General features: G+C 41.9%; 1 protein-coding gene across 2 annotated transcripts in view; it reads left to right on the plus strand.

The window, feature by feature from the left end:
* The window catches only part of qkib (QKI, KH domain containing, RNA binding b), a 35,565-nt gene that overhangs the window by 8,068 nt on the left and 13,968 nt on the right, over nt 1-13,529 (plus strand). For both annotated transcript variants that reach the window (XM_030748351.1, XM_030748350.1), the window contains exons 2-3: nt 9,573-9,709; nt 9,990-10,106. In XM_030748351.1, coding sequence (XP_030604211.1) covers nt 9,573-9,709; nt 9,990-10,106 — 254 coding nt within the window. The remainder of the gene's footprint in view (nt 1-9,572; nt 9,710-9,989; nt 10,107-13,529) is intronic.

The raw sequence follows: 13,529 nt of genomic DNA on the forward strand, positions 1-13,529 counted from the left end.
AACAGTTCCAGAGCTTTCGTGCTACTGCCTGAAAAGCTCTGCCCCTCCCTGGTTCTTAGTCTTGTACATGAGACAACTAAAAGATTTTGATTTTGTTGTGTTTCAGACTGTTGACGTATGTAAAATGTATCCAGGCATTTGAAGTCAATTGTTTTTTTTGTTTTTTTCTAAAAAGATCGGATTTGTATCGGTATTAGCAGATAAAATATCGGTATGGTATCGGACCTAAAAAAGTGGTGTCGTGCCATACCTAAACTAAACATGTGACACCCAGAGCAGGAAAGTGCAGGAGGGACAGGAGAAGAAGCCATGCTGCTAGTGAGTCGGCTAAGAGCTAAGCTACTAGCTGCGCTAAGCTAGCGAATTTCTAAAAACAAATAATGTGAATACAGGTGATTCAGCAAAGAGTGTGCTAGATAAAGTGGGTGAAGATTACACTAAAATATGTTGTTATCCAGATAGATCGAGTTATACAGATTTAACAGCTAACAGACAGCACAACACGACTGTGCTCCAAACCAGGAACAGGAAGTGATACGATACCACAGTGCACTGTTGCCAACCCCTCAGCAAGGAAAGTAGCTATTGGATGTCCTAAAAGTCGCTAGAAGTCGCTATATGACATCATCACCTAATTTGCATAATTGGTTATTTGCATGTAGTTGCAATCAAGGCTGTAGGAGAGAGGAATAAAATCTTTGGAGAGACAAAAAGTGAAGAAAAACACCCTAGAACTACTAGGGCTGGAGAATATGGACCAAAATAATACCTCGATATTTTTTTACCTGAATGGTGATATGAAAAATTTATCTTGATATTTTTTTCCTCCCAAAGGTATAAACAAAAAGGCACCTCTGTGCCAAAGTTACATGTTCCAAGTGTCACACAGACACTTTTATTAACATTCAGCTGTAGATGTACATGAGAAATTGCTCAACAATAAACCACTGGCATATTCAAATAATAATGCTCCTCAAATAAATTAATGCTTTTTTTCTCCATAACAAAAGACTCGCAGCTGTGCTATTAAAATGTAACAGAGAAGATACAGAGCGAAAATAGCAAAAGGCTGACTGATTCTTTAAAAAGCCAGTCTGCAGTGAAGCACACTTCACCAAAGTGCTTCCTCCTGTGTAAGATAACAAAACATGTAAACAGACTGAAAGAACAAACTTCCATCCTTCAGTCAGCAGGATTTGTAAACAGGGGTGAAAGTAGTTTTAAATTCTTGCCAGTACTATGACAAAACATACACACACACACACACACACACACATATATATATATATATACATATATATAATATGTGTGTGTGTGCTATTGCCTGCCTGGATAAGGCAGATATTAGAATCAGTTGACAATGTGGAGTATATTTTTTTGTTTTGTTTTGTTTTGAGATGTTTGCACACACTGTACACTAGCACAACTGATGACCACCTCCACGCATTCTGGCTCTGTCCACCAATACAAAACGTCTGGAAAGAAATAACCACCAAACTTTCTCAAACCTCAGTGGCCTTGGCTACCACTGTCTTTTGGAGCTGAATGCGCTCTCATGTAGCATAAATAAAATGTCTGCTCATAAGCAGTGTTTTCAAGCTGTGCTGTGTTGTTGAACTTGAGCAGAATAACATGAAACACAATTAGTTAATCTCTCTTTGCTTTTAATTGGGATATTTTATAACAAGCAGACCGACATTAAGCGTAACGGTGAACGTTTTAACCTGTTAACTGGCCGAACCAAAATCACCTGAAAAAACTTCGCCCTTTTGTTATTATTGGCTCTAGAAAACCCATGTCGTTACCTTTTAACTGGCCGCGTCCTGTCCGGTACGTAGTGCATTTTATATGGCAGGCTAGACCCTCCCATTTTGATTGACACTTCATTCGGCCAATCATTTTAAGAAATGGGTTTTCCAGAGCCAATAATAACCAGGGGACTGGCCGAATGAGCTGTCAATCAAAATAGGAGAGTCTAGCCTGCTATATAAAATGCACTACAGCCGTCCCGCTTACGGGATGTGACTGTCCGTTGACGAAACCCTCGATCTCTGAGGGGAGAGAAGCTAGAGACTCGATGATCCGGCATAGCACAAACAGTTCAGAAATAATTTGAAATGAGAAAAAAAGCTCTTTGTTAATTGATTAAGTCATATTTTAGACTGCTTATTGCTAGCGGATCTATTGTGACTCAAAGTACGGACATGACCGGTTAAGAATGACGGCTTTACAGCTGACAGCTGCACCAACTCTTGCCGGTACGCAGTACCGGCGCAGAATCTTTTAGTGGTACGCAGTACCGGACCGTACTGACTTACTTTCACCCCTGTTTGTAAATCCATAGACATATATGCTAATGTATCACAGCAACATGCCCACCCGCTCAATGCAGCGTTGTATCCGCTGGCTGCATCACGAGGACACGATCAGACTCGCTTCCGCTATTAAGGTCATGTGACTTACGGTACATACCAACAGTCCAGTACTCTTGGGGGTCTGGGTGATGCTAAAGCGTCTGAATGGACACAGTACAAAGGCTGTATGTATCCAAAACATGGCGATAGAGGAGGATTTCAGGTTAACAAAAGGCTCTCCAAAAGTTGCAGACGTCACCGAGAAAAATTACTAAATTTGTCGCTAGTCGCTTTTTGATAAAAAACTCACCAGGGAGCACTGAAAAACTGCTAAATCTAGCGACAAAGTGGCCAGATTGGCAACACTGCCGCAGTGACAGCGCCACCATAAAACCTTCCACCTCTTCTTCCTCCTCCTTCTCTTTATTTTTGTCCTCTGTGTGCATCTCAATTACACTAAGTACAGGTATTCATCATTTAATTTGTCTAATCAATAAATCCAAAAGCTCAGATGAAGTGTGTGTGTGTGTGTGTGTGTGTGTGTGTGTGTGTGTGTGTGTGTGTGTGTGTGTGTGTGTGTGTGTGTGTGTGTGTGAGAGAGAGAGAGAGAGAAGAAAATCAATTTAAACCACAATCCTTTCTGGCTAGCATCCCTGCTGTAATGGCCTCAGACAGTAAAACCACCACTAAGAGTGTGTGTGTGTGTGTGTGTGTGTGTGTGTGTGTGTGTGTGTGTGTGTGTGTGTGTGTGTGTGTGTGTGTGTGTGTGTGTGTGTGTGTGTGTGTGAGATGGTGTAGCTGTTTTTGTGAGGACGGACATCACATTTAAATCATTGCAGAGAGGACACTCCTGCCCTCATTTTGAGTTGAGCCTTCAAAGATCTCTGTGAGGGTCAGTTTAAGTGCTAGACGATCCTCACAAAGACAGCCAGATGTATGTGTGTGTGAGGGGGGTGATGCTGTATTGTGGGTTCAGTGCATTTCATCTTCATCAGAGTCATCATCAGGATGATGATGTTAAGAGATTATCCTAAAGAATGCTCCATGTAAGGACCTGGTTGTTATATGCTGTATTAACCAAAGATGCCCTCTTTGGCTCACTGTGTTAATGACCTGTTATCATTGCTCATTTCATTCCCTCGCCCATACCTGTGCTCTGGTCATCACATTGAGGTGAATGTTGCAGGTGGACTGAAAGCAGGTTGGTTTGTTGAAAGGTGTACTCTGAGGGTGTGTCTTGAACGGTAGATGTGAACATGCTGTAGGTTCTTATAGCAGTGAGGCTGCAGGAGCTGTGGACGAGCTGAGAAACTAACTGGAAGTGATGGAAAAGTCTCTGATGTTCTGTCTGTAGTGTATGTCAGTGTTTCTAACCTGCTGAGGAGACACTCAGGTGTTTTCCACCTGCTCAGTGACACTTGTTAAAAACTGACAATAATAACTGAATAACTGACAATATGAGAACGAACTCTGCTCAGGACAGGACGACTGCAGATGTCTTAAAGATACTTGTTCGTGTGTGTGGTGTGTGTGGTGTGTGTGGTGTTAGGGTTAGGGTTAGGGTTACTGGATACTGAACTTTTCAAATGCTGACAAATCACTGAAATTATCAGAGAGAATAGAGGGGAGGCGGTAATAACAGAGACCATAAATCATCCTGACACTTTAATCATAGAACATGCAGAAACACACGCAGACGTGTCCACAGGTTAAACACCAGAGACAAACTCCAGCATGAACCCACAGCTTAAGATAAACCCCATCCTGAACCCTGAAACCAGGTCTGAACACTCAAACAGCTCCTCGAAGGTGCATCCTGATGTGAAGACAGGATGTACAGAGAGCAGAGATATCCTCACTTTGATTCCTCACTCTTGACTGACTGAGATAGAGTCCTGGCCTGTGGTTGGCTGAATATGAGGCGGTGTTGTTCTATTGCTCTGAATGCTCACACAGACAGCTTCATTAAGTCTCCCAGCATGCACTGCAAGGCAAAAATAAATCTTACAGGGGTGGAAGTTGGTGTCGGTCAGTGTACGATGTATGATCATCATGGAAACAGTTACCGGGGATACTGTAACTTCCTGTAAAAGCTGCAGCAGTTTCATGTCCCTGCATGTTGCTCTTTGAAGAGAGAAACTCAGATGATTCAGAGTGGACTTTCATTGCTTTGACCTCTGAGAGTCACAGCAGGATGCTGCAGCTTCATTTGCCGCTCACTCACATGAAGTAAATACACATCTAACACCGTGTTTAAACTGACATGCTAAAAACAGGCATATGAAACCATAAAGGACCAACACAGGAACCCTGAGGAACCCCACAACTTAATATCGCAGCTTAGCATCTGCTGCTAAACTCTAGTATAAAAACAGGCTGATATAACACTGTTAGATTTTTTTTTATCTGTATCTTATAGGCTCCTTTAGCCTGTTTCTAACTACAGAGCTCTGTAACAGTGTGCAGGACAGGAGCATGTTGTTGGTGGTTTTACACTGTAAAACCTTTCATTGTAAACTCACAGTAATTAACTGGCTGTTTGTTATGCAGTAAAAGTTTTTCTGCTGTATTTGTACTCAGAAATATCACAGTGTTATATATTTATGGGATGTATCCTTTATAAAGAATGTTAAATATATTACAGTAATAAAGCAATGGCTAATACTGTTATGACTACCATTAACAATAAGTGAGTGCAGGTCCTGGAAAACTTGAAAGCAGTTGGACTTCTTTTAGGATTTTGAAGATGTTTCAGCACTGAATGGAGATGCTTCCTCAGTTCAAACTGTGAGTAGTGTTTGGGCCTTTCCTCAGCTGTACTCCTAAAGGAGAAAGGACCCTCTTTGAGGATGTTAATGTTCATGTTTTGAAACAAGAAGACAGACAAGTAAAGATGGCAGGCCACATTTACTCGTCTGAAAAAGTGAAGCATGTATAATGTAAATAGAATTGGTCCTAGCACAGAACCCTGTGGAACTCCATAATTAACCTTAGTGTGTGAAGAAGTCTCCCCATTTACATGAACAAATTGGAGTCTATGAGATAAATATGATTCAAACCACTGCAGTGCAGTACCTTTAATACCTATAGCAAGCTCTAATCTCTGTAATAAAATGTTATGGTCAACAGTATCAAAAGCTGCACTGAGGTCCAACAGGACAAGAACAGAGATGAGTCCACTGTCAGAGGCTCTAAGAAGATCATTGGTAACCTTCACTAATGCTGTTTCTGTACTGTGATGAATTCTGAAACCTGACTGAAACTCTTCAAATAAACCGTTCCTCTGCAGATGATCAGTTAGCTGTTTTACAACTACTCTTTCAAGAATCTTTGAGAGAAAAGAAAGGTTGGAGATTGGCCTATAATTAGCTAAGACAGCTGGGTCAGTGATGGCTTTTTAAGTAGAGGTTTAATTACAGCCACCTTGAAGGCCTGTGGTACATAGCCAACTAATAAAGACTGATTGATCATTTTTAAGATTGAAGCATCAATAATTGGAAAGACTTCTTTGAACAGTCTAGTAGGAATGGGATCTAACAAACATGTTGCTGGTTTGGAGGAAGTAACTATTGAAGTTAACTCTGAAAGATCAACTGGAGCGAAAGAGACTAAACAAATACCAGCAGTGCTGAAAGCAGCCGAACATGAAGAATAATCTTTGAGATGGTTATGAATAATTTTTTCTCTAATGTCTAAAATTTTATTTGTAAAGAAATCCATGAAGTCACTACTAGTTAAAGTGAAAGGAATACTCGGCTCTACAGAGCTCTGACTCTTTGTCAGCCTGGCTACAGTGCTGAAAACAGTATCCAAACGTCCATTTGTGTCCCCTCCAGATCTGTCCAAGTTTTCCCCAATCAAAAACCATGGTGTAGCCCCTTAACTGGCCAGGGCCCACTGACGGGCCTTTTGTAGTCCCTTTTATATGGCAGGCTAGACCTTCCCATTTTGATTGACACCTCATTCGGCCAATCATGTAACTGGCTGCACCAAATAACCTGACAAAGCTATTTGACACCCTCTCGCTGGCTCTAGCAAACCCATTTCTTAACATGATTGGCCGAATAAGGTGTCAATCAAAATGGGAGGGTCTAGCCTGCAATATAAAATGCACTTCATTCGGCCGGCAGACCAGACGCGGCCAGTTAATAGGCTATGAAATGGGTTTTTCAGAGCCAATAATAATCAGAAGGCGTTATGTAGTTTTTGTCAGGTGATTTTTTTGCTGCCAGTTAAGAGGTTAATGCAGATGTCCATAGTAAAATCAGGAATAGACATGAGGCGTACAAGTCAAGAGACAGTGAAAAATACAAGTGGGCTCGCTACGAGAGCATAAATCCATCAGAGCTGCTTAAAGGGCTTACTCCTGAAAACTTGAAGGCTTCTACCAAGACAACAACACACATAGTACGTGGCAGGGAATCCAATCTGTCACTAACTACAGGAAAAACACGGTTATGGAAATCAGAGACAACACCCTTCCAGACTGTCTCAACAGCTTTTATGCCAGATTTGACAGACTTAACACAGACTCTCCCACAAAACTCCCCTGTAACCCAGATGATTCTGTCATTCAGGTGTCACACACTCAGGTTTGAGGGCTTTGAAACAGGTGAACCCCCGGAAAGCAGCAGGTCCAGACGGTGTCTCACCCAGAGTCCTAAAGGTCTGTGCAGAACAACTGGCAGGTGTGTACACTGATATATCCAATGCCTCTCTTGCACTGACAATAGTTCCACGTATCTTCAAATCCTCCACCATCATCCCCATACCTAAGAAACCAGGTGCATCCACCCTGAATGACTTCAGGCACTTCTGATTTGAAGCTTTCCTTTTCAGAGGAGCCACAGTATCCAAAGTTATACGCAGTGAGGATGTAAAGCTATTGGCGAGATAATCGACCTCACTGGGAGCAGAGTTTAGGTAGCTGCTCTGCACTGTGTTGGCACATGGCACTGAAGAGCATAATAATGAAGGAATTAGATCCTTAAACTTAGTTACAGCACTTTCAGAAAGACTTCTACTGTAATAAAACTTATTCCCCACTGCTGTGTAATCCATTAACCCCTTAACTGGCAGCAAAAAAATCACCTGACAAAAACTACATAACACCCTCTGGTTATTATTGGCTCTGAACAACCCATTTCATAGCCTATTAACTGGCTGCGTCTGGTCCGCCGGCCGAATGAAGTGCATTTATATGGCAGGCTAGACCCGCCCATTTTGACTGACACCTCATTCGGCCAATCATGTTAAGAAATGGGTTTCCCAGAGCCAATAATACTCAGAGGGCGTCACGTAGCTTTGTCAGGTGATTTGGTGCAGCCAGTTACATGATTGGCCGAATGACGTGTCAATAAAAATGGGAGGGTCTAGCCTGCCATATAAAAGGGACTACAAACGGCCCGTCACCGGGCCCTTGCCAGTTAAGGGGCTACAGTAAATGTAAATGTTACTAAGAAATGATCAGACAGGAGGGGGCTTTCAGGGAATACTGTTAAGTCTTCAGTTTCTATGCCATATGTCAGGACAAGATCCAGAGTATGATTAAAGTGGTGGGTGGGCTCCTTTACAGCCAATTGAATCTAACAATAGATTAAATGCAGTGTTGAGGCTGTCATTCTCAGCATCTACATGGATGTTAAAATCACCCACTATAATTATTTTATCTGAACTGAGCACTAAATCAGATAAAAAGTCTGAGAAATCAGACAGAAACTCTGAATAAGGACCAGGTGGACGATAGATAATAACAAATAAAACAGGTTTTTGATTTTCCCAATTAGGATGGACAAGACTAAGAGTCAGGCTTTCAAAAGGATGAAAACTTTGTCTGGGTCTTTGATTAATTAATAAGCTGGAATTGAAGATTGCAGCTAATCCTCCTCCTCGACCTGTGCTTCGAGCATTCTGACAGTTACTGTGACTCGGGGGTGTTGATTCATTTAAACTAACATATTCATCCTGCTGTAACCAGGTTTCTGTAAGGCAGAATAAATCAATACGTTGATCAATTATTAAATCATTTACTAATAGGGACTTGGAAGAGAGAGACCTAATGTTTAATAATCCACATTTAATTGTTTTATTTTTTGGTGCAGTTGATGAAGCTGTATTATTTATTGTTTTTGAATTTTTATGCTTAAATAGCTTTTTGCTGATTTTAGCTTTGGTTTTTGGTGGTCTGGGAGCAGCACCGACTCTATGGGGATGGGGTTTTGGGGGGATGGCAGGAGGAGAGAAGCTGCAGAGAGGCGTGTAAGACTGCAACTCTGCTTCCTGGTCCAGAGAAAACTACAGAGTCCGACATTGTTTTTGCAAAGTTACACACCGAGTCAATATTAATTTTAGTGACCTCCGATTGGCATAACCGGGTGTCATTACTGCTGACGTGAATAACGATCTTACCAAATCTACGATTAGCCTTAGCCAGCAGTTTCAAATTTCCATGAATGTCGCCTGCTCTGGCCCCTGGAAGACATTTGACTATGGTCGCTGGTGTCTCTAGCTTCACGTTTCTCAAAACAGAGTCGCCAATAACCAGAGTTTGTTCCTCTGTGGGTGTGTCGCCGAGTGGAGAAAAATGGTTAGAAACGCGAAACCAGAGACCAATTCAATTCAATTCAATTTTATTTATATAGCACCAAATCACAACAAACAGTCACCTCAAGGCGCTTTGTATTGTGGGTAAAGACCCTACAATAATACAGAGAAAACCACACAGTCAAAACGACCCCCTATGAGCAGCACTTGGCGACAGTGGGAAGGAAAAACTCCCTTTTAACAGGAAGAAACCTCCATCAGAACCAGGCTCAGGGAGGGGGGGTCATCTGCTGTGAGGGGGGAGAGAAAGACATGCTGTGGAAGAGAGCCAGAGATTAATAACAAGTAATGATTAAATGCAGAGTGGAGTATAAACAAAGTAAATAAGGTGAATGAAAAGACACAGTGCATTATGGGAACCCCCCAGCAGCCTAGGCCTATAGCAGCATAACTAAGGGATGGTTCAGGGTCACCTGATCCAGCCCTAACTATAAGCTTTATCATAACGGAAAGTTTTAAGCCTAATCTTAAAAATAGAGAGGGTGTCTGTCTCCTGAATCCAAGCTGGGAGCTGGTTCCACAGAAGAGGGGCCTGAAAGCTGAAGGCTCTGCCTCCCATTCTACTCTTAAGTATCCAGGACAGTTTTCCATTTCCTGTCTGTGTCTGTGTTTCAGAGATCAGTCGTGTGAGGAAGGACATGTACACGGACACGCTAAATGGATCTGAGAAGAGCGGCGAGTTGCCGGATGGTGTCGGGCCGACAGTGCAGCTGCAGGAGAAACTCTACGTTCCTGTGAAGGAGCATCCTGACGTACGTCTGTGTGTGTGTGTGTGTGTGTGTGTGTGTGTGTGTGTGTGTGTGTGTGTGTGTGTGTGTGTGTGTGTGTGTCCATCAGTGTTGCTCAGTTTTCCAGTTTTTTTAATAAATAAATAATACCAATTTATTGTTTGTTATTGGGGAAAGAGGATCAGCTCATTGGTGTCATTGTAGCAGGCTGACGTTGTGTGTGTGTGGTGTGTGTGTGTGTGTGTGTGTGTGTGTGTGTGTGTGTGTGTGTGTGTGTGTGTGTGTGTGTGTGTGTGTGAGACAGTTTAACTTTGTGGGGAGGATCCTGGGCCCCCGTGGTCTGACGGCAAAGCAGTTGGAGGCTGAAACTGGATGTAAGATCATGGTGAGAGGGCGGGGCTCCATGAGAGACAAGAAGAAGGTAACACACACACACACACACACACACACACACACACACACACACACACACACACACACACACACACACATTTATTTTCATTATAAACACACAGTGCAGAGAGCATAGCAGGAACTTTTCCTCTAAAAACACCTGAAATATTTGGTGGCAGTCGCTGAGCAGCATCTGTTTACGCCATAGACCAACAGAAGTCGGCCACTGAGGCTGCTTCAGTTAGTGCATTCATACCAATCATCCATTTAAAGAACACTAAACATCTGCAGAAGAATAGACAGGATCTGCAGGTAAGAGAAGATGTTTGAAACCAGAAGTCTGAGTTCTGTGGACCAATCAGGTTTGAGCAGGCTTTTATTTGTTACAGGTGCAGAGTGGTTAAAGAGGGATGGGCCTATTTTGGACAAGTATTTCATGTCTGAATGTGTTGGTGCAGATATCTGCTGGCTCCAAAGAAGCTCCAAAAATCTATCCGCTGTCTCAGAGGCTGATTCATCTGATGGTCTGTCTCAGTCTGAATACCCTACAACTAAGACTTTAGGAAAAATCTACTGATCTCAGGAAAACTCTGGGAGTTTTATTCAAAATACACAAAAATAGTCACATCCATCCTGATCAGGTCTTAAAACTCTTGTTTTGTGTTTTAGCTTCAAACTGAAGGCAAAACAAAGAAGCTCAGCTCACATTCTGCTTTGTTTTCATCTTCTGCAGGTTGCAATCAAAAAGACATGAATTTATCTTCACTTAATAACCCTTGGACATTGCTTCAAGCTGCTTTGCGTAAGAAAGTTTGTGTGAGAACTTTCAGGAAAGAGCTGAAAGTCTAAAATAAGAGCTGATGAGCTGCTTCCTGTGAAAGCTCTGAGTCTGCAAACACAGCCAAGTCACATGGTCTGATCTCCTCAGGACAAAATCTCTCTGATTCACCATGAAACCATTTGAGATATTTCGGGTCAAACTGCTGCAACAACATGCATGTTTATCTTTCTGCATGTGTGACGCTAACAAGGTTAGCCACCTGCTATGCTAACAGAGATACATGAGACAGAGGGCGCAGCAGGAGGCCAACCCAATCCAGATGGAGGAGAGGGACAAGGAGGAGGGAGGAAGATGAATGATGGGGATGTTGGTTGTGTACTGATGTCCTGCTGAAATTCACAGAATATTTGTTAAAATGAATCATTATGTGAGAAAACAATCCTCCAACCAGCTACTGACCCTCTGCTAACTGAGCAGACTTCAGTGTGTATTCAGGCCTGCTAACATGCTAACACATGAAATGCCAGTCACAGAGATTAGAGCATTCCATAGGTATTAAAGGTACTGCACTGCAGTGGTTTGAATCATATTTATCTCATAGACTCCAGTTTGTTCATGTAAATGGGGAGTCTTCTTCACACACTAAGGTTAATTATTGAGTTCCACAGGGTTCTGTGCTAGGACCAATTCTATTTACATTATACATGCTTCCCTTAGGCAGAATTATTAGAAGGCACAGCATACATTTTCATTGTTATTCAATTCAATTCAATTTTATTCATATAGTGCCAAATCACAATAGTCACCTCAAGGAGCTTTATATTGTAAGATAAAGACCTAACAATAATTACAGAGAACAGCCAACAGTCAAAATGACCCCCTATGAGCAAGCACTTGGCTCAGGGAGGGGCAGTCATCTGCCTCGACGGGTGGGGGCTGAGGGGAGAGAAACAAGACAAAAGACACACTGTGGAAGAGAGACAGAGATTAATAATAATTAATGATTAAATGCAGAGTGGGGTATAAACAGAGTGAAAAGAGGTGAATGAGAAGTAACACTCAGTGCATTATGGGAACAGCCTAGGCCTATAGCAGAATTACTAAGGGAGGGTTCAGGGCAGGGTTATTTTAGTTTTAGTTCATTTTAACTTTTTTCTCTAATTCAGTTAGTTTGAGTTAGTTTTCAGAGTGGTTTTGCTTGTTTTTATTAGTTTTAGTTTTTAGTTTTTCATACTTTGTCAGGTGCAAAAGTGACTATTGTGTAATAAAAACTCGACAAACGATACCGTTTAAAGAAATATATTCAACAACCAACTGTTCACAAGACAGCAGCACTAGATTAGATTCAACTCATTGTCATTGTGCGCACAAGGCACACAACAAAATGATCATTCCAGATCACTCATCCAGAGACGAGCAACTGCAGTCATGCAGCCAGAGACCGGTGCTACCGTGGGCAATGTGGTTTAAGTGTCTTGCCCAATGCAGTGCAGGAACAGGGGCTCAAACCTGCAACCTTCCAGCTGCAAGGTGAGCACCCACCCACTGCGCCACTGCCACAGACTAAATATGTGCTAAATATGTGTAATACTAAGGACACACATGAACATCAACAGGGAGAAATATAAAGAAAAACATGAACTTCAAAACTCAATAAAATATACAATGAACTCCAGCGTCAGTGCAGCAGATTAACAACACCTACATGTGGTGCTGGACAAAAACAAACTCTTTGAAGGAGTCAAAGCTCAAATCCAGCTGCATCCTGATGTTCTCACCACATGAAGCTGCTTCAGATTTGGAGCTAGCTTGGTTAGACGCGTGCTGGCTGGAATTTTTTTTCTTTTTTGGTCCTCGCTCTTTGTGCTCAGTTTTTTGGCTGCAAATATATTTGTCTCTGTTTTTTCACTTTCTTCATTCCCTCACATCCATTCCTAGAGTTTCAGCAGTCTCCCTCCAGGAATTTGATGACATTTGTGAGTCCTTATATTGATGCTTTGATTATTATTCCTGACTGTTGTTCTCTGACTGATAAATTCAAACACTGTGGCGAAAAGTAGCCGGAACTGCACACGGACTGAACAGGTTAATCACAATGTTGTGGCTGCGTGGACCTGATGAGTAGTCACATTTCTCCAGAGGTGCACATCAATTTATGTCGTTTCAGAGCGGTTTCTGTAGCCGTTGTGCGCTTCTCAGGTGGACTTTGATGTTGGTGGTTTTCTGTTTGAGAAGTGCTCCGCACATTTTTTTCGTCATCCACAACATGACACTCGCTTCTATCTGTGCTATCGTACTCAAAGAAACTCCATATGGGATTCTGTCGCTTTCTCGGCAGACCGCTGCCATTACTTTTCGGACCAGCGCATTGAGCGCACACAGGCATACGCAAGCACACAGTTGTCCAATGGCACTCCCAGCTTAAACTGCTCGAGCGGAAAAAAATTATTTCATATCCACAAGGCTTTAAAATAAAATGGCAAACATGAAAATGACGGTTATTTTATCTATAATTTCAGTTAGTTTCATTTAGTTTTGTAAACTTAGAATATAGTTTGAGTTAGTTATCATTTTTTCCTTTTAATTATAGTTTTTATTTATTTCAGTTAACAAAAATGGTTTTTCAATTTCAGTTTTCTATATTTTGTTCGGTTTCAAACAAAATAACCC

This window comes from Archocentrus centrarchus, chromosome 15 (assembly GCF_007364275.1).
Source record: "Archocentrus centrarchus isolate MPI-CPG fArcCen1 chromosome 15, fArcCen1, whole genome shotgun sequence".
NCBI lineage: Eukaryota > Metazoa > Chordata > Actinopteri > Cichliformes > Cichlidae > Archocentrus > Archocentrus centrarchus.